At 34.2% G+C, this 19811-nt stretch overlaps 4 protein-coding genes across 5 annotated transcripts; 2 read left to right on the forward strand and 2 right to left on the reverse strand.

Annotated features, from left to right (window-relative positions):
• Positions 1-231: 231 nt before the first annotated feature.
• Positions 232-4744, forward strand: LOC8279807 (UDP-glucose iridoid glucosyltransferase). Its single transcript, XM_002520421.4, has 3 exons — positions 232-567; positions 2902-3576; positions 3793-4744. The coding sequence occupies exons 2-3, from the start codon at positions 3093-3095 to the stop codon at positions 4668-4670; spliced, it is 1362 nt and encodes a 453-aa protein (XP_002520467.2). The 5' UTR covers positions 232-567; positions 2902-3092; the 3' UTR covers positions 4671-4744.
• A 147-nt stretch (positions 4745-4891) lies between these two features.
• On the reverse strand, positions 4892-6270 carry LOC112535066 (F-box/kelch-repeat protein At3g06240). The gene has a single exon (XM_025157566.2). It carries the CDS (start codon positions 6239-6241, stop codon positions 5165-5167), a length of 1077 nt encoding a protein of 358 aa, XP_025013334.2. The 5' UTR covers positions 6242-6270; the 3' UTR covers positions 4892-5164.
• An 857-nt stretch (positions 6271-7127) lies between these two features.
• On the reverse strand, positions 7128-9565 carry LOC8279805 (UDP-glucose iridoid glucosyltransferase-like). Of its 2 annotated transcripts, XM_048370456.1 has the most exons (3): positions 9215-9565; positions 8253-8758; positions 7128-8145 (listed from the first exon to the last, which is right to left on the reverse strand). In XM_048370456.1, exons 2-3 carry the CDS (start codon positions 8734-8736, stop codon positions 7241-7243), a joined length of 1389 nt encoding a protein of 462 aa, XP_048226413.1. In that variant the 5' UTR covers positions 8737-8758; positions 9215-9565; the 3' UTR covers positions 7128-7240. The 2 variants fall into 2 exon arrangements, with proteins under 2 accessions (XP_048226413.1, XP_048226412.1); XM_048370455.1 differs by lacking the exon at positions 9215-9565 and having other exon boundaries at positions 8253-8881.
• An 8325-nt stretch (positions 9566-17890) lies between these two features.
• LOC8279804 (17.3 kDa class I heat shock protein) lies at positions 17891-18753 on the forward strand. The gene has a single exon (XM_002520418.4). The coding sequence runs from the start codon at positions 18088-18090 to the stop codon at positions 18559-18561; it is 474 nt and encodes a 157-aa protein (XP_002520464.2). The 5' UTR covers positions 17891-18087; the 3' UTR covers positions 18562-18753.
• The last annotated feature ends 1058 nt before the right edge of the window (positions 18754-19811 follow it).

Raw genomic sequence — 19811 nt, forward strand, 5'->3', positions numbered from 1 at the left:
AAATGGTGTGCAAAAGGCTTCTTAATTTGCACCTTCTGTTGTCCTCATTATTTTTCAGGATAATCTAAATCTAAAGTAAATATATATTTAGTGGACTCTTTTATTTATAATTAATAAATTCATAGTTTCATTTGTAATACCCTAAAAAAAATAATATTAAATAAATAATAATAAATAAATAAATAATAATAATAAATAATTATATTAAAAGATTTCTTCTTTTTCCCCCTTCTTCTTCTTCTTCTTCCTTTCTCTTTTCCCTTCCTCCGTCGCCTCCCCCTTTCTGCGCTCGCCGCCCCTCCAGTCGCCGGCAACTCTCTCCCCCTTCCTCTCCCTCGCCGACGCCGCTTCTTCTCCTTCCTCCCCTCTCCCTGCCAACGTCAAGAGTGGGAAAGAGGGAGCTGCCGCCGTGCATCAACCGCCCGCTGCCCTCTATCCGACGCCGGAAACGAGCTTCTCGCCATCGAAAACCCCCGAGCCCAGCTTCCCCTGCTGTTTTTACTCCTGTGGCAGTAGTGTGTAGTCTCGCTGGAGCCGAAACTTTTCGGCCTCGACCGGTGGCTTCCGGTGAGTTTCCAACAAAAGCTTTTACATTTTCGGACTCCTCGTAACTCAAACTTGGCGCTTCCGGATTCAAAATCCGACATCGTTAGCAATATTGGTTTTCGGACTCCAGTATTTTCCGAATGTGCAAAATTTTAAATTCTTGACCTCATATAATTTTAAAAATATTGTTGCTATTAATTATTAATTAATAATTTAATTTAATTAGATTTAATTAATTATGAGTTAGATATAGATATTACAAATTATTTAGTATGATTAATTATTGTTCTGTTTTATGACAGATGTAGTTGTGTTTGATTAGTTTAAATATCAGAAAATTTTTGTGTTTGCTGATTGTGAAATAAATATTATGACAGACCGTCTGTAATTAATTGTGATCTGTAGTATTGCAGAGTCAGGGAAAAATAATGCAGTTTTATTGGCCCGACTCCTGTTAATTAATTGTGGAATATTTTTGAAGTGTTTCTAGTAGGTTCTGGACCCGTTATACGGGGCGTAAATATTTATATTTTAAAGGAGATTTTGCCAAATTCTCGATAGAATTTTCGAGTCTGAAATTTTTAGACATTCTAATCTAGGAGTCTAAGTCTAGAAAAAATTAAAATAATCTTATTAACTAAGTATTTTTGTAAATAGATACTCCGTCCGTCTAGTCAATTCCACCCGAAGCATAGGAGCAGACTATAGAACGCAGCAGAATTATAAGTTAAAGTCATATAATCAACTGTTTTTGTGTCATGTCTAAATTAAATGAATTGTTAATTGATTAATAATAATTATTATTATTAGCATTATTATTATAAATTTTATTTTTGATATTTTTGATATCATTATTAATATAATTACTATTATTTTGCTATCATATTTACTATTATTTTAATATTATTATCATTATTATATTTGATTTTCATATTTGTTATACTCGATACTATTAAATTTTAATTTTTAATATGTTATTGAATAATTTATGTTTGCTTATGATTATATTTATAATTATTATTGATGTTATGATTGTAACATCGGGATGAGACGACAGTAGAACATGTCACCTGATGGATTGTATCAGAACTGCGTGCGCACCAGTACTGATCATAGACATGTAGTAAAATGTTATTTTTGGATTTTGCCCTGGTCAAGTATAACTCTTTGGGCTATGAAAATTTGACTATCGGAGGAAGGTTCATGGTCGAGCGTTGTTCTCTGAACGCCGGCTTATCTAGGAATCAAGTGACTAGGCTGGATTTAAGGACTCTGGTTGAGCTTTTCTCTTTGGGCGCCATACCTATTGGAATAAGAGTCAAAAAGCTGCTAGTATCCGAGTTAGAGTTCTGCTGAGGCACTCTTCCCATAAATATTTAAATTGTATTTTTTTGAATTACGGTCATGACATATATTTTAATATAATATGATATGTTATTCTGGTTAAATAAATATTTTATTGAAGAGACTGTAATTGTTATAGGATTATATGATTTTAACTCAGTCTTAAGGCTGACAGTCTTAATTTTAAGTTTTTCAGGTGATAGTTAGGTTATCTGTCGTCTTTCATTTGACAGTTCGACTTCCTTCTTCTTTGAGCTTATTATAATTAATTTCTACCTTTACATTTTGAATTATTTAAAATTCTAAACTCTCTGCAGGAATATACCTAGCATATTATGTTTGGATTTGGTATGTAACAAGTTTGAAATCTTGCTAGTATCCAGTTGGAGATTTATGAATGTTATGTTGGGCTGGTTTAATAATATGTTTATGTATGTATAGTGTCGGTCACAAGCCCATTAATCGGATCGTGACATCATTAATAAATTAATTCTTTTAAGGTATCAATTCCATTCCTCTTTTATAAGTTTTTTACCAAATTATAACTTTTTATTAGCTAGAAAAAATTTGCAAGGAAAGTTTTCACATGAACCAGGACAATTCAATCATCATTAGTGCGGAAAAACATTAGCAACTTCTTAGATAATGGTTGTTTTTACTTGCATTTTTTATAATAACTTTCTCATGTACTAATTTATTATGTTAATTCTTTTTAAAAATATTTATATTTGGTATTATATCATTGTCATGCCCAATTTTCTTTTTTATTTCGGTGCAACTTAGTATTCGGCCATTATTAACTTTTCGTATGTCATGATATGCGTCATCTGCATTGTACACTAGTCCAAACTAAATTAATATAGAACTAAGAATAAATTATAAACTAAGATGTATGGAATTTATTCTTGTTCCACATTCACTGTTTGCTTACAGATTCCGGCCATCAGCATTTCATAATCTTTCATACAGTTTTTCAGATAATTTTATTTATTTCTTTTGTTCTTGTTACAGATTGCTTCTTGTTTCAAGCTGAGATCTCCATGATAATTCCAAATACAACAGGGAAATCTTGAGGGTAAACCTGAGGTCATGTGTAGGAAGTTGCCAGTACGTCTGTAATTCTAAAAAAACAGAGTTGAAGAGGTGCCCTCCATTTTCCATTACTTTCTGTTGGGAGCTTGTTCAGATTCGGTGACATAGAAATGGAAGATCAGAGAAAGAAGCATCTCCGACTAGTGCTAGTGCCATCTCCTTTCCAAGGCCATATAAATCCGATGCTTCAACTTGGAGGCATCCTCTACTCCAAGGGCTTGTCGATCACCGTAGCTCACACCAAATTCAACTATCCTAACCCTTCAAACCACCCTGAATTCAACTTCCTATCAATTCCGGATGGCTTATCAGATCATGATATCTCTTCTCCAGACAAAATCGGCCTTGTTCTGAAGCTGAACGCCAACTGCGAAAAACCTTTCCAAGATTGTATGGTTAAGCTAATGCAACAACAGGAGATACAGGGTGAAGTTGCCTGCATCATTTATGATGAAATATCATACTTTTCTGAAACCGCTGCCAATAATCTAAAAATTCCAAGCATCATATTTCGCACTTACAATGCTATTACTTTCCTCGTTCGCACCAGTGCCACTTATCAGCTCAGGTCGCAATGTCAAATTCCGTTACCAGGTATGTTGATGTTTACGCCTCATTAACATATTGAAACCTTGTTTCAGGCATCTGCCTGTTTTGGTTCCAGATGAATGCTTCAGTACTCTAATTTGGAATCCCTATCTATAGGATTATTCAAGCAAGTTGAAAAGCTAATACTATATTGTCATGAAAAAAATCGATTGTATCTTCTTATTTATGAATGGAACGTTAATTTTTGAGGCCAAATTGCAGATCCTTCGTCGCACGAACCAGCACCAGAGCATCCTTTTCTCAGACTCAAGGATTTGCCTACTCCAAGTTCTGGATCACTAGAAAATTACTTCAAACTTTTAGCTGCTGCAATCAATATAAGAAGGTCTAAGGCCATCATTTGCAATACCATGAATTGCCTTGAAGAGACATCATTAGCACAGCTCAAACAACAAACCCCAATTCCAATCTTTGCAATAGGACCTTTGCACAAAATTGTTCCAGTATCACGTAGTAGCTTAATAGAAGAAGACATCAACTGCATTTCATGGCTTGAGAAGCAAACTACAAATTCAGTTATCTATATAAGTATAGGAAGCCTAGCTACAATACAAGAGAAAGATTTAGCTGAAATGGCTTGGGGTTTAGCTAACAGCAAGCAACCTTTCCTGTGGGTAATTCGGCCTGGATCGATAGACAACTCAGACTGGATTGAAGCATTACCTGAAGGGTTTAAAGAAAGTGTTGGAGAAAGAGGTTGCATTGTGAAATGGGCACCTCAAAAGGAAGTTTTGGCACATCAAGCAGTAGGAGGATTTTGGAGCCATTGTGGCTGGAATTCAACACTAGAAAGTTTATGTGAAGGGGTTCCAATGATATGCAGACCAAGCTTTGGAGACCAGAAGGTGAATGCAAGATTCGTAAGCCATGTATGGAAGGTGGGTTTGCAATTAGAGGATGAATTGGAGAGAGCCGAGATAGAGAGAGCAGTGAAGAGGCTGATGGTTGATGAAGAAGGGAAAGAGATGAGGCAGAGGGCTATGCATTTGAAGGAGATGGCAGAATCAGAAATAATAGAAGGTGGATCTTCCTATAATTCCTTGAAGGACTTAGTGGAGTTTATTAGTTCCTCAATTTAATTGTTGGAAGGAACTTTCTTATAATTAATATTTAATAATGAATAATTGATAGTTATATCAATTATTTGAAATAATACAAGCTGGCCTGCCCTCATATAAAAGCAAAGCCTCCAAGAGAAGAAACAACAAGTAACACAAGAGCAGAGCCACGAATCCTGATAAAAGAAAAATACCTTCTTCAGAAAACCAAACCTGAGTTAATCAGGAGATTAGAAGGAGTCTGACATTTAATCAAACCACTAGAGGAAAGCTTCTGCAGATGCATAGGCAATCAACTGAAATATTTTCAACGAAAGCAAACTCCAAAATGAGATCCCGTATTCTATACTAACAAATTCATATTATCATAACCAAGCAATGACATTCTTCTTAATAACCAATGAAGACAAAACTGCTTCATTAATCATATAAATGTCAGAAGTGCTTGCAAATTATGTTCTCTGAAAACACATTTTACAAGTTACACCTGCTTAATTAACATGCTGAAACACAAATCATCTACATATTGCATTACCATTACCGAGTGAAACTAGATTTTCCCAACATGTTGTTAAATCCCTCCAAACCTCTACATACTCTTCCATATTACCATACCAAATAATGTCTTTGAGCTCTATATCCAGCAAAACCTTATCCCCATCCTTCAAACAGGAGAAAGGTTTCAAAAAGCTGAAATCTCGTCCACTCCTCGTATACATAATCTTGCCCATTTTGCTCCAGGTAAGTCTAGCTCCATGCTTCTCACCGACGTACAAATTAAGCTTGGTCTTATGGTAATCCGCGTACCGCCTTGAACTCAGACAGAGCCGCCCTTCTACAACATGCAACTTATTATACTGTCTGGAGTACTGCGCAGGTATTTGCAGTGCGTGAAACTTCTCAGTTAAAATATCAAAAGCAACAATGCTTACCGAATATGTTTCTTTAGCACACAGCCAATACAGAGTACCACTTACATGTTTTCCCATTGCTGTCCAATCGAACTCATAGTTGTCACAAGGGAAATCGTGGAGTCTTGTCCAAGAGTTGGATCGCAAACTGTAAATCCCAACTCCATCTTTTTTACTTCTATACTTCTGAATCCTTACAACCTTGTAGTCATCACTTGCAGCATCATAACCCAAACCAAAAACATCATACTGCAAATATTGGCTAGTGAAAGTAGCCTTTTCTCTTTGGGGTTCTGGTAATATCTTGTACTGAGTAGTGAAAGGATTCCATAACAGGAGTTTGTCAGTGTTTTGCATCAAAAGAACCAAACTGTTGCAGGATCCTACAATCCGGGTGCCATTACTTTTTGATTTGATTGGGCTCTTTAGCTTAATTGGATCAATGAGTCCGCCATTATGATCTGCTGCATAAAACTCAGCAACCCCATTGGATTGGTGGCGAAGGAGGATCAACTTCTTCCGGGGCTTGGTCTGAATTGATGTATCGAGATGAGCCTTGATGAAATCCGGGTTGTCAATTAGTGTACAATAGGATTTTGAAATACACCGAAAACGTAAGAGAGTTTTCACAGGCAGCCGCAAAAGAACATCAAAAATAATATCCGGGAAGAGACTTGACATCTTTGCGTTAAGATGATATCAAACTTGCCAATGATATATTTCTCTAGACTTTGGTAGAATTAGTAACAGATTAGGACTGCAGCAAGAGAGTTATCCTTTGTAGAATTAGTAACAGATTAGAACTACACCAAGAGACATTCTAAATAAAATGGAATTGCTGGGTGAATGTCTCTCTTCTACACCAACATATATAACATACAAAAATCGAAATTTAGAAATATTATATATTGATGAGAATATATTAAAAAGGTAAATTAAATCCTAAATGCTCATTTCATATATCGACAATAGCGGCTAATTAAGAATTTTTATCTAATGGTCCACATTTATCAGTTATTAATTACTAGCTATCAACTATTTTATTTTTTGGCTGAAAGGAATTACTATTAACTAGAAAAATCAAACATCCATAAATCAAATAAAAACCATGTAGCATGATGAAAAAAAAAAGAGATAAATGGATGGTAATTATGCCAATAATTACCAAAATTTTCACTTGATTTTAGTTTATATAGTAGATTTTAATTTATTTTGATTTAGATAATTTAATTTTAATTTTAATCTTCATTGATTTGTTATGATGACAACTAACTAAATTGAAATAATAGGAATGTGATTTGTCAAACTCATATTATATGTCAAAAGGTGAGAATAGATATGTTTTTAATTATGTCTGAACGAAAATTAGTTATAGGCAGGGAAGATTAGGTACTACTGCAGAATGTGTCAGGAACTTCAATTTCATTTGCAGTTAATTTCCTTGGCATTTAACTTAACAGATGAATTGTTATGTAGCATTTAGATTAATTGCACCAATTGTGCATCAACTAGCAGATTGGCATAATTGTAGCAGTATAAATCATCATAACCGATGCAGGGAAGCTAATGATTGGAATGGAACTCAAAGTTAAATATAGAAACAGAACAGCAACAATTAAAACTGCCTTGTTCAACAAATTGCCCTACATTTTAGTGCATTATTTCAATGTTCTTCTATATCTATCTGACATCTCTAGCTGTGTTGATTTGAGCTACAGACATAAATTCTACTAACTTATTCAATGAATTGTAAGAGGAGCCGCCTTTCCTGAAACAAATCTCAACATTTTCCTTCAAATCTTTAGCCCTCAGCCTTATTCCTTCTCCTTCTTCATCTACCATTAGCCTTCTTATTGTACTTTCTATCTCTTGTCTCTCCAACTTGTTCTCCAATTGCAACCCTATTCTCCAAACATGACTCGCATACCTTGCAGTCACTCTTTGATCCCCAAAACATGGTCTGCATATCATTGGAACCCCTTCAGATATGCTCTCCAATGTCGAATTCCAACCACAATGGCTCCAAAACACTCCCACTGCTGGATGTGCTAGCACTTCCCTTTGGGGTGCCCATTTCACAATATGACCTTGTTGTTTAGTAGTTCCGATAAAACCCTCAGGCAATAATTCAATCCACTCTGAACCATGTATGGAACCAGGCCTAATCACCCATAAAAAAGGTTGCTTGCTGTTTGCAAGACCACAGGCCATCTCAGCAAGTTCTGTTTCATCTATGGAAGCTACACTTCCCAAGCTTATGTAAAGAACCGAGTTAGGAATTTGCTTATCTAGCCATGTAATGCAACTGGTTTCCTCGTTTAGCAGACTGCTAGACAAGGCTGGTGCAAATTTGTGTATAGGGCCTATCTTGAAGATTGGAATGGGAAATTGCTTTTCCTGCTGCTTGGCCAACAATGGTTCTTCAAGACAATCCATGGTATTCCAAATGACAGCAGAAGCTGTTTTAATATCGCATGTGTGAGATATCAGCTGCAAGTAATTATTTGTTAACCCGAACTTGGAAATTGGAAGATCTTTGAACCTTAAAGAGCTAAGTTCAGGCACTGGATCCAGTGAAATAGCATCTGCACATTCAGAATGCTAATGCTAAGAAGAAATTATCAAGATTTACTATGTAAGATAATGAGATCTTCGGTTATGACAAATAGAAAGCCATTTTTTCTGTTCATACCTGGGAAGGGGATAGAACCGCCTTCTTGTATTTGAAGCAGGACAACTCGAGAAATAAAGGTGGCTGCACTGATAGTGCGCAATATCATGCTTGGAAGCTTCATTTGACTAGCTACTGCTTCCGAAAAGTGCATAAGCTCATCATCTATGATGCAAGCGATTTCATCATCAGAATCCTGTCGTACTATCATCTGAAGCAAGCATTCCTGGAAGGGTTTTTTGCATTTGTCACTGAGTGCTGATATCAGAACTACCAAATTCCCGGACGCTATTTCTTGATCCGATAAATCATCCGGTATAGGTAGAAAGATGAGTTCTGGGTGGCTGGAAGGATTAGGAGAGTTAAACTGGGTGTGAATTATGGTGACAGAGAAGCCCTTAGAATGAAGGATGGTTCCTAGCTGAAGCATTGGATTAATATGACCTTGGAATGGACATGGCACTAGCACCACACGGCGGCGGCATCTTTTTCCTTGCTTATCCATCTCTGCTTCTTCCTCTCCCAATCTAACAATACGAATGCAGCTTATCAGTCCTATATCTTGCTTTTCATTAGTTACAATATTGGAGAGCATATATATAAAAACAAAAAGAATGCCTCTTTTACATGAAGAACAATAGCAATAACAACAATAATAGTAAAAATTAAAGCAGTGGGCATTTTGGTTTTATTAGCAGTTTATATCAGATGACAACTCATTATAGCATCACTTCTCTGGCTGGCAGTTTGGCATTTTCTAAGAAAAGCACGTTGGCCCCACGAGTTTATTTTGTTATTATCAACTAGAAAAGAAAAAGATTTTTTTCCAATCTTTTCTTGTATAATCTATTAAATATATGCTGTTGTAGAAATTAAATCAATTTGATGATACAGTTTTCATGATATCCATCTAAAAACAAAGTCATAATCAGTAAATGGACAAAACTTCAGAAAGTTAAAGCTCAAATTTATAACAGGCATACCTGAAAATGCATCAACAGCTAGAGATCATCGTTCTGGGATATATTATTCCAAAGCAGTAATATATAGAACATCCAAAGTGTGAAAAGCTGGAAGTTGATTTGACAACTCTTTTTGAACTGTAAAAGAAGCAGGGTTCCTCTCACACTGGAGTTGTCTTTCCCTTCTTCTTCTTCTTCTTCTTCTTTTTCTTCTTCTCTTCCTCTTTAACCCACTACAGCTTTTGTTAACACTCACTTGAAAACCATCAGAATGGGCAATTTTGAGTTGAGCAGATCAATAATAATAAGGGGGGGGACCTTGATTCATAAAGACAGAAAGATGACTTTGATTGATGGGGAACTCCTTGCCATGTTACATCCTTTAACCTTTTCTATTCAAATAGTCCTGTCCTAATCCATCATTTTACACTCTTTCTAAAAACAACTTTAACCTGAACTTTCACCTTCTAAAAATAAACATATTTGCATCTTAACTTTTTACTTCGTATGATTTTCAATATGAATATTTAATACTTTAAAATCCAAGTTTATATTAGTAATTTGATAATATTTAAGAACTCCTAATAAACTTTAGATTTTTAATTGTTATAAAGCCTAAAAATTAAAAATTAAAAATTCTCAATTTAAATCTTAACAAGTACAAGAGACTCGATGAATTATTATTTTCATAAAAGAAAATGATAGAAATTATACTAAAACAATCGCAAAAAATGTATTTTATTAAATTTTAAATGGAATCTAGAATTTTATAATCTTATTAATTTAATCTTTTCCGATAACTTTATGTAAATTTTCAATGAATATTCTTAAAATTCATGATAACTTTATGTAAATTTTCAATGAATATTTTTAAAATTCAAGTCAAATTTATTTTTTAGCAATTTACATAAAAAATAATATATAAATTTTTTATATAAATTCGATTTAAGCCTTACAGGTTCTTGTTAAAAAATTATATTATTATAAACTACTGCACTTATAATTTACTTTATTTTTTTAATATTAATAAAATTCTCAAAACTCTGAATACATCGATATCATTAATTGGTATATTATTTACCATAATTTAATTGTGATGTGAGGTCCTCTGATTGAAAACTAAAAACAATTATTAATATAATAATATTAATTATATTTTATAATTACTGTTATTTAATTCAGTTATCAAATTAAAAATTATAATTTTATAATTTATTATCGATGTTATAATTTACAATGGATCGAGGCTTTATATCATTCATTCTGAACCATATTGTAATTTAGTTCGGTTAGATGTGACACTTGCGTCAGAATTTTGACGAGCATTTTTTTTTAATTTATGTTTATTAATTTAATATTGAATGTTTATTAACTTATATTCATTAAACATATACTGAATGTTTGTTATTTAAACGTCGAATGTTCATTATTTATTATTTATTTTAATAAAAAGATATTTGTACCACAATATAAATATTTATAAAATAATTTTAGCTTGACATTTTTTTTATTTATTAACTGTAAAGATGATTCATATTATGTCTATATTATATATGTATGTTTCAATAAATAAAGTATTCATTAATAATAAATATTTATTAACAAATTAATAAATATTATATCTATAAATTGTGAAAAGTTATATCAATTATAAAAATATTTCAATATGCGTCACAAAAATAATAAATTTAACTTTCGTAAAGAGTCAATATCATTTTCATCTGAAAATAAATATTTTATTGTGATTTGAGAAATATATATAAAATTATAACTACTTGATTGATAATAATAAACATGTAGATCATAAATGATGAACATTTTTCACTAAAATAATGAGCATTTAAAAATTGACAGAATACAAAATGAACATCGTTATAGTAAACAATAAATATTATCTTATAAATGATGAATATTGATATCCATTATAAAAATGTAACATTTTTTGTTATGCAATTGTCAATTACATATGGATAAAAAAATTTAAATTTTCAAATGTGCAAATTAGTTTTATTCACTAATAATATAAAACTTTAATATATGAAGATTTTCTAAATATTATATTATATTATTTTAATAGAGAATTTATTTTATTATTTACGGAAAGCATATCGATTTTTAATTATTTAGAATATGACTACATACAAAAAAAAAAGTATTACTAGTTATATTAATTTTTAAATTATATATATATATATATATATATATATATTATTTATGAAATTTTTTTGTAATACCCAAATTTTTCTTTAATAATGATAATAATAATAATAATTAATAAATGAATTTTTATTTAAATTAATTTTACTTTATTTTTATTTGGTTTGGAATGATTTAATGAAAATTTTAATGCTAGACAAATAAAGAAGTTATTTTTTATATCCAATTAGTTTGATTTTTAAGAAATTAATTAAGTAAATTATTTGAGAAATAAATTATATTTTTGGTTATTCAAATTTTCTCACAAATGAATTATATAAATTAAATTATATTTGAGAGTTATGGAAGAATTTGTAAAGGATATTTTTTATAAAAGAATTATTGGAAAAAATGGCATTTTAGTTAGCTAATGGTATTAGATTTTAATTGAAAAATGTTTAGCAAATTGATTAATTATGTCACGACCCCATCCGTGGACCCGTGACCGGCACTAGGGAATGGGTAGGCGTAAGGCCACCGAATCCCGTAGTAAGCCTGACACTCACTAACTCAATCAAATCTCATCTCAAATTAATATTATTAAAGCCACAAATTATCTTAACATTAAATCTTACACAATTAAATCGGTCTGCCTGAAGAATTAGGCGAGACTCGAAACTCCTGAAAATTACCACTGATACCTCTATTATTACTACTGCGGAGAATCTAAGATTTTACAAATTAACATACCAAATCAAATACACCACCCGATGATGAAGAAGTCGGGTTACTGAGTAAGAGTCGCGGGAAGATTAACAGTCACGAATCTGAAAAAAAAAAATTTGAGACTGTCAGTCTCGAGAGTGAATTAAAATCAAATAATCTATAGACTATTGCAGTCTTCACAGAAAATATTAATTATTCGAATCAGTATATCAAACTATGCACGTAAATACAACTCATATTATAATCATACCGTAATAAATAAATAAATAATATATTTTTTACTTTTACGGGACGAGTCGATCAGTAGAATCCTAACTCCAAATTCTAGTAGCTATTTTGGCTCTCTTAATCCAAAAAGACTGGCGCCCAGATAGCAATGTTCGACCAGAGACCTTACCTCGAGTCTGGTCACTTAAGTATCCAAATAAGCCAGCACCCAGAGAGCAATGCTCGACTAGGGACCTTACCTCCGGCAATTTACTCAAATCAGCCCAGAGAGCCATGCTCGACCAAGGCAAAACTCATAATAATCTTCTTACCACAATTTATTCAAATCAGCCCAGAGAGCCATGCTCGACCAGGGCTAACCCATAAAAATCTTATTACATGTCCATGATCATTACCGGTGCGCACGCGATCCTGATGTAACCCATCAGGTGGCATGTTCTATGAAAGCCACATTCCTAAGTCACAATCATCACATTTAAAAAAAATATCATCGTCTAATGAAATCATCCAACACATATCGAAGTAAAGATTAAAGATTTAGGGAAAAGCAACGCGCAATTCGTGAGGAAAAATAATAACATTTGTATTATTATAACATTACTAATAATAATATTTATATTATTTTTAATAATCAATAATCAAGTGAAATCATTTATATTGCGATACTAATAATCATATTAAGCATAAATTCTAAAATAGCATATTAAAATCAGACTTAGCAATAGTACAATGATTAAATGACTTTAACTCATAGAATTGGGCAACCTCCTAGCTCTGCTCCGGTGCCTCGTTTGGAGCGAGCCGAACAAACAGATCATCTAATCACGGAAAATAATTTATCAAAATGCTGAAACAATCGATCATTAATTCTAGGTCTAGACTCCTAGGACTGACTGTCTAAGAATCTCGACTCGGTAAATTCTACCGAAAATTCGGCAGAACCTCCCCTACAACACGGACATTTACCCCCCCCCCCCCCCCCTAAAAAAGGTCTAGGATCCGCCGGAAAACACTTCAAAAATCCAACAATCCAAACAACAGGAGTCGGATCCCCAAACTTCACTATTTTTCCCAACTCCGCCACACAGCACAAAAACACGACTATGGCAGGCAATCCGACAAATAATTATTTTTGATTCACAAATATCATCAAATACTCAACACAATCAATAGACACACAAATTAAATCAAAGAATTCCAAAATTAACGGGCCGGGAGAAAATTCACGGAGTCCGATCGACGATCCAAACACACCATCGGACTTAAAATGACGCGCTGAAGACGATCCCGGCTTCCGATTTTTTGATCTGACACCCGATCATTCGGAGAGAATTTTCAAACGATCTCGGTCGTCGATTCACAAACGAAGTTCGATCGCCACGAAACCGGTGCCATTGCGAACCTTGAGCTGAGGAGAGTCGGGATATGCCCTCCGATCGTCCATAGCTCGCCAGAGATCGCCGGAAATGCCCAAAAACCTCGCCTGCCTCCATTTTCTCTTTCCACCGTGAATCTCCGTTTCCGGCCACCATTGTCGACACCGCCGCCACCAAAATAAAGCCAAGGCTAAGAGGAGTCGATCGCCACCAAGATCAATACCATCACGCCGGAATGCACGACGGCAAGGAAGTCTCACGGCTTCCTCTCCTCAGCGCTACATACCACCTACTGGACGACGCAAGACCGGCCTCTCTCTCTTTCTCTCCCTTCTTCCCCGATTTTCTTTCTCTCCCCCGACACTCTCTTCTTTCCTTTCTTTCAATATCGATATTTGACCCCTAAACTTTTCCTTATTACAATTTGGTCCCTCATATTTCTTAATTACTTACAATTTCATCCTGCAGAATTTCTAATTAACCCTTAAACTTTTCTTTATCCTTTCAATTAAACCCCTAACTAATTAATTTGGGCCAAATTAGAATTATTGAAAACACACAATTACATAAATACCCCTAACCGACATATTTATTTACAAAAATACCAAACTCACAAATTTCCATTAGAACCCCATAAAAATAAAATTATACTTTTAATCCTCATCCAAAAATAAATTTCTAATATATAATTTACTTAATTTACCTTCCAAATAATTTACTTAATTAATTTCTTAAAGATCCAACAAATTGGGTATAGAAAAAATAACTCATTGAATTGTCTAACATTAAAATTCAAAATTTGCATTTAAATCATTCCAATTAAACCAAATAAAGATAAAAAAAAATTAATTTAAATAAAAACTCATTACTAAATATATAAAAATTCTGGTGTATTACAAATTAAATTGATTGTGTGTTAGGATTAAATTGAAAAATTAATTTGGAATAAGGATTAAAAGTATAATTTTATTAATATGGGGTTTTAATGAAAATTTGTATGTTGGTATTTTTATGATTAAATATGTTGGCAAGGGCTTTTCAGTAATTTTACATTTGAAAGCAAAGGTATATATGTAATTGTATATTTTTAATAATTCTAATTTGGCCCAAATTAAATAGTTAGGGGCTTAATTGAAAAGTTAGAGAAAATTTTAAGGGTTAATTGGAAATTTTGCAGGACGAAATTGTTATAATTAAAAAAGTTTAGGGACTAAATGGTAAAGAAGAAAAGAAAGAAGGAATAAGAAGAAGGAGAAGGGGAAAACGTCGGGCGGGAGGCGTCCGTCCGGGCTCGAGCTCACAAGGCTGGCGTCGTGGCCGAGGGTGGGCAGCGTCGGTGACGGAAGGAAAGTGGCAGCCTTTTTTGGATGCCGATCGTGGCATTTCCGGTGTTGGTGGCCACTAATTCTAGTAGCGATCGACTCCCATCGGCATGAGCTTTCTTTTGGCGGAAGCGGCGATGCGAATGGTGGCCGGAGATGGAAGTTCGCAGTGGAGAGAGAAAGTGGGTGGCAGCCGGGTTTTCTGGCTTTTCCAGCGAGCTCCGATGGGGGGATGGATGATCGGAGGACATATCCGGACTCTCACCAAGCTCGAAGGCTTGGAGATCGGACGCCGTTTGTAAATTGACGGCTGAGATCTTCCGTAAATCTCTTTGGATGATTGGGGGTCGAATCAGAAGATCGGAAGCGGGGATCGTCATCAGCGCGTCGTTTTGAGTCCGTTGGTGTGTTCGGATCATCGATCGAACTCGGTCGGAGGAGTCAGCGATCAGCTCCTAATTCTCCCGACTGTTGATTTTAGAATTCTTTGGTAAAGTTATATGTTTATTGAATTGTGTTGAATATTAGAAAATATTGTATGTTAAAATATTTGTTTGTCAGACTACGTGCCTTAGGTTGTATTTTGTGATGTGTAAAGGAGTCAGAAAATTAGTGAAGTCTCGGGGACCCGACTCTCGTTAAAATGAATTGTTAATTATTCGAAGTGTTTTCTGGCAGGTCCTGGACCCGTTTTACGAGAGGTAAATATCCGTATTGTAGGGGAGGTTCTGCCGAATTTTCGGTAGAATTTACTCGAGTCGAGACTTTTAGACAGTCAATTCTAGGGATCTAGACTTAGAGTTAATTGTCAACTGTTTCAGCATTATTGATAAATTATTTTTCGTGATTAGAGAAATCCATCAGTTCGGCTCACTCCACCCGAGGCATCGGAGCAGAGCTAGGAGGTCATCAAAGCTGTGAGTTAAAGTCATATATCTGTTATGCACATGTCATGCACAAATTTTAAATAGCTATTGTGATTAATTGATTACAAGTTTAAATTATTCATTTAATTATTATTCATTTGTATCATGGTCTTTGATTACTATTCACTTATATCATATTCTTCATCACTTAATTTATTATTGTCTGATGACTCGGGGTGGGACGGGAGTAGAACATAGTATTTTGACGAGTGCACCATTATAAATCCGAGAGTGATGGAAAAAGGGTAAAATGGTAAATTTAAAAAGGAAAGTTTAGGACTTGCCCTGATCGAGCATCGCTTTCTGGCTTAGTAGAGTGTGTTTGTCGGAGTAAAGGTCCCTAGTCGAGCATTGCTCTCTAGGCACCGGCTTATTCGGAACCTAAGTGACCAGACTGGAGTTAAGGACCCTGGTCGAGCTTCGCTCTCTGGGCGCCAGTCTTATTGAAGTAAAAGAGCCGAAAGACTAAAAGTGTTAGTGATAATTAGTGGTTGAACTGGATTTAAGGACCCTGGTCGAGCTTCACTCACTGGGCGCCAGTTCTGTTAGAATGAGAGAGAGACGAGATGTTTAGTCTTGAGAGTAGGGTTCTGCTGTAGTACTCTGTCCCGTTGAATGTGAAGGTTATATTTTTATTTTTATTTTATTTAAGCATGGCATGACACGTTTATTTTTGCATGACTTAGTATTTATTTAAAATTAAATAAATGTGTTATTGAAGCGTTTTGTAATTGTTTCTTTGGATATATGATTTTAACTCACTCTCGAGGCTGACAGTCTCAATTTTACTGTTTTCCAGATCTGTGATTGTTAGTCTCCCCGCGACTCTTATCTAGCAACTCGACTCCTTCATCATCGGGTGATGTAATTGATTTGGTATGTTAAATTGTAAAATTCTTAGATTCTTCACAGTAGAAATAATATATTTGTTAGTTGTAAATTATTGTAATTTCGAGACTTACCTATTCCTTCGGGCAAACCTAATTAAATATGTAAAATTAACGGTTAAAATAAATTGTGGCATCAGTAATATTTAATAAGATTTAATTGAGTTAGTGAGTGTCAGGCTTACTACGGGATTCGGTGGCCTTACGCCTACCCATTCTCTAATGCCGGTCACTGGCCCACAGATCGGGTCGTGACAATTTTCGACATGTATTATTTTTTCTACAGGTAAAGATTTACCTCTTTGGAAATGATGATTCATTCGAATCGACATGAGAGTTCAACTACATTACATTGCTAGAATACATATTGTATATTTGAAAAAGATTGACCTCTTTGTTTCTTTCATGGTATAATCATTTTTTCGCTCAGCCCTTTTCTCCTCGATCCATGAAGATAAAATGTAGGACTGATGCCAACAGTTCATCACGGAAGAAAGGACTCACTGAGCCAGGATCGTTAACTAATACTAATCAAATACTAATAAAATAGAAAAGAATTGTCTTTTTTATATACTTTTTGTGATTATGTTGCTACCACGTGCTTATGACATATTTTGACCTGTGTACTTATTTTTAACACATAAAATTTAAGTTTATGTATACAAATTAAAAAATATTAAAAATATTTAATTTATTATTTTTGTAATAACATTATAAATATTTATAAAATATTAGAAATTATATTTTGATTGTACTTAAACTCAATTTATATTATTAATTAAAATTAAAATAGTTATAAAAATTGTACAAAGTCTAAATAAAAAATTAATTTATATATACATAGAAATATTTACTTAATATATATTTTAAAATATTAATATTAATTTTTTATTATAAATTTAGATGTAAAGAAAAAAGAAATCTGAAGAAGCGGGACTGCTGTCCCGCACGTATCTTTGTCTCCGGTCCATCTTGCAATGTGGACCGGCGTGCAGGCATAATTTGCCCAATGGGTCCCATGTAAGTTCTAGAGTAATTGAGAAAGCCCAAGTCCAACACCTTCATGGTTAAGTATTCCAGATTCGAGAAAAAACCAGACCCATGCTTAACTAAAAGCCACTGAGATTATCCCAGACTTCACCAGAATTCTCCTTTCCTTCTAATAAATACTGGTCCCATCATCTCTGCAAATCACCATTGATATCAAGAAGCAATCCTTTACCACCTTCTCAGCAATCAACTATACCAGAAAATTCCAATTATCTTCCTTTCTAAGACAATTGAAGGAAAAAAATGGCAATGATTCCAAGCTTTTTCGATAACCCACGAAGCAACATCTTCGATCCCTTCTCTTCTTTCGACCTTTGGGATCCATTCAAAGACTTCCCATTTCCATCTCCATCTTCATTAGTCTCTCGTGGAAATTCTGCGTTTATTAATACTCGGATAGACTGGAAGGAGACTCCAGAAGCCCATATCTTCAAGGCTGATCTTCCTGGGCTGAAAAAAGAGGAAGTGAAAGTGGAAATTGAAGATGACAGAGTCCTTCAGATCAGCGGAGAAAGGAATGTGGAGAAGGAAGATAAGAATGATACCTGGCATCGTGTGGAACGCAGCAGCGGCAAGTTCTTGAGGAGGTTTAGGCTGCCGGAGAATGCCAAAATGGATCAAGTTAAGGCTTCTATGGAGAATGGAGTTCTCACAGTGACTGTTCCTAAGGAGGAAATAAAGAAACCTGATATCAAAGCTGTTGAAATCTCTGGCTGAGTTGTCTTCTCCTTCTCTTTTCTTTTTCTTTTCTTTTCCTCCTTTTCTGTCTCTTAAATGGCGTGACTGCGTGGCAAATAACATGTACAGTGTTTGGTAAATCTTTGGTGGTTATGTTTTGTGAGCATATGTATGTCTGTATAATGTAATACGTTTGTGTGAGACCTAATAAAGGAAACCATTTTGTAAATATGATTATTTTGTATTAGTTTTCCTACATTATGACTAGCCTTTAATCCTGACTCAGTAATCTATAATATGTTTTACATTAGATAAACGACCCGGTTACGTATTTTGCAGCATGAGAAAGTCCTGTCTGAAATTGCAAAATGATCAGGGTTATACCTGCTTGCATATCATACAGTATGGTAAAATTGATTTCTCTATTTTGCTAATGGTAGATGAATCATGGAACAGAGACAGAAGTGAATTGTTGCTAGTCCATGATTCTTTTCCAATACTCACGAAGTGGTCTGAAGTCTCTATTGCGCTTGACACTTGAGCAATTGGATTCCAAGGCCCTTGAGTTTGCCATCAGAAGCATCCTGGAATTGATCTTTTTGTTAAGTTTCTTTAAGAAAATGGAGAAGCAAATGAAGTCGGATAAGAAAAGATTGCTGAAAAAACTTGTCAATGTCATTAACTCAAATCAGAAGTACATATACAACTTAAGCTAAAAAATAAGAAGATGAAATGTCATAAGCAACCTTCAAAACTACATGCATTGGTTAATAGGACTGTCAATATTTTAACTTACGTAATTAAACTAAGCTAACAAAAGAAAATAAAGTTATTAATATGCAGAAAATATGACAAAAACAACAAGGAAAGCAAGCTATGTTACCGCTAGACTTAGCATTCTCCTCATTTTGGCTTTTCAATCTGCAGAAATTGATCCAAATTACAAACACTGATTTTGGATCTCAACTCTTCGAACCTTCCCTTTGCAAGTGGCTTAGTTAGAATGAAGCTGTTGCTTAGACTTGCAATGCACTAGAATGACCTCACCATCCTTCTATGTTTCTCTGATAAAATGAAACTTAATTTTGAAATGCTAGGTTCTATCATGGAACACAAGGTTTCCTGTAATTAGAATAGCTGACTGGTTATCACAGTAGATGGGAGTAGGAATCCTTTTTAGAGCTCCAAGATCCACAAGTAACTTCCTTATCCAAATAGCTTGATTAACAGCTGATGTGGCAGCAATGTACTCTTTGTTGTTGATTGAGCTACCAATTTCTATTTCTTCG

This window comes from Ricinus communis, chromosome 1 (assembly GCF_019578655.1).
Source record: "Ricinus communis isolate WT05 ecotype wild-type chromosome 1, ASM1957865v1, whole genome shotgun sequence".
NCBI classification, from domain to species: Eukaryota; Viridiplantae; Streptophyta; class Magnoliopsida; order Malpighiales; family Euphorbiaceae; genus Ricinus; species Ricinus communis.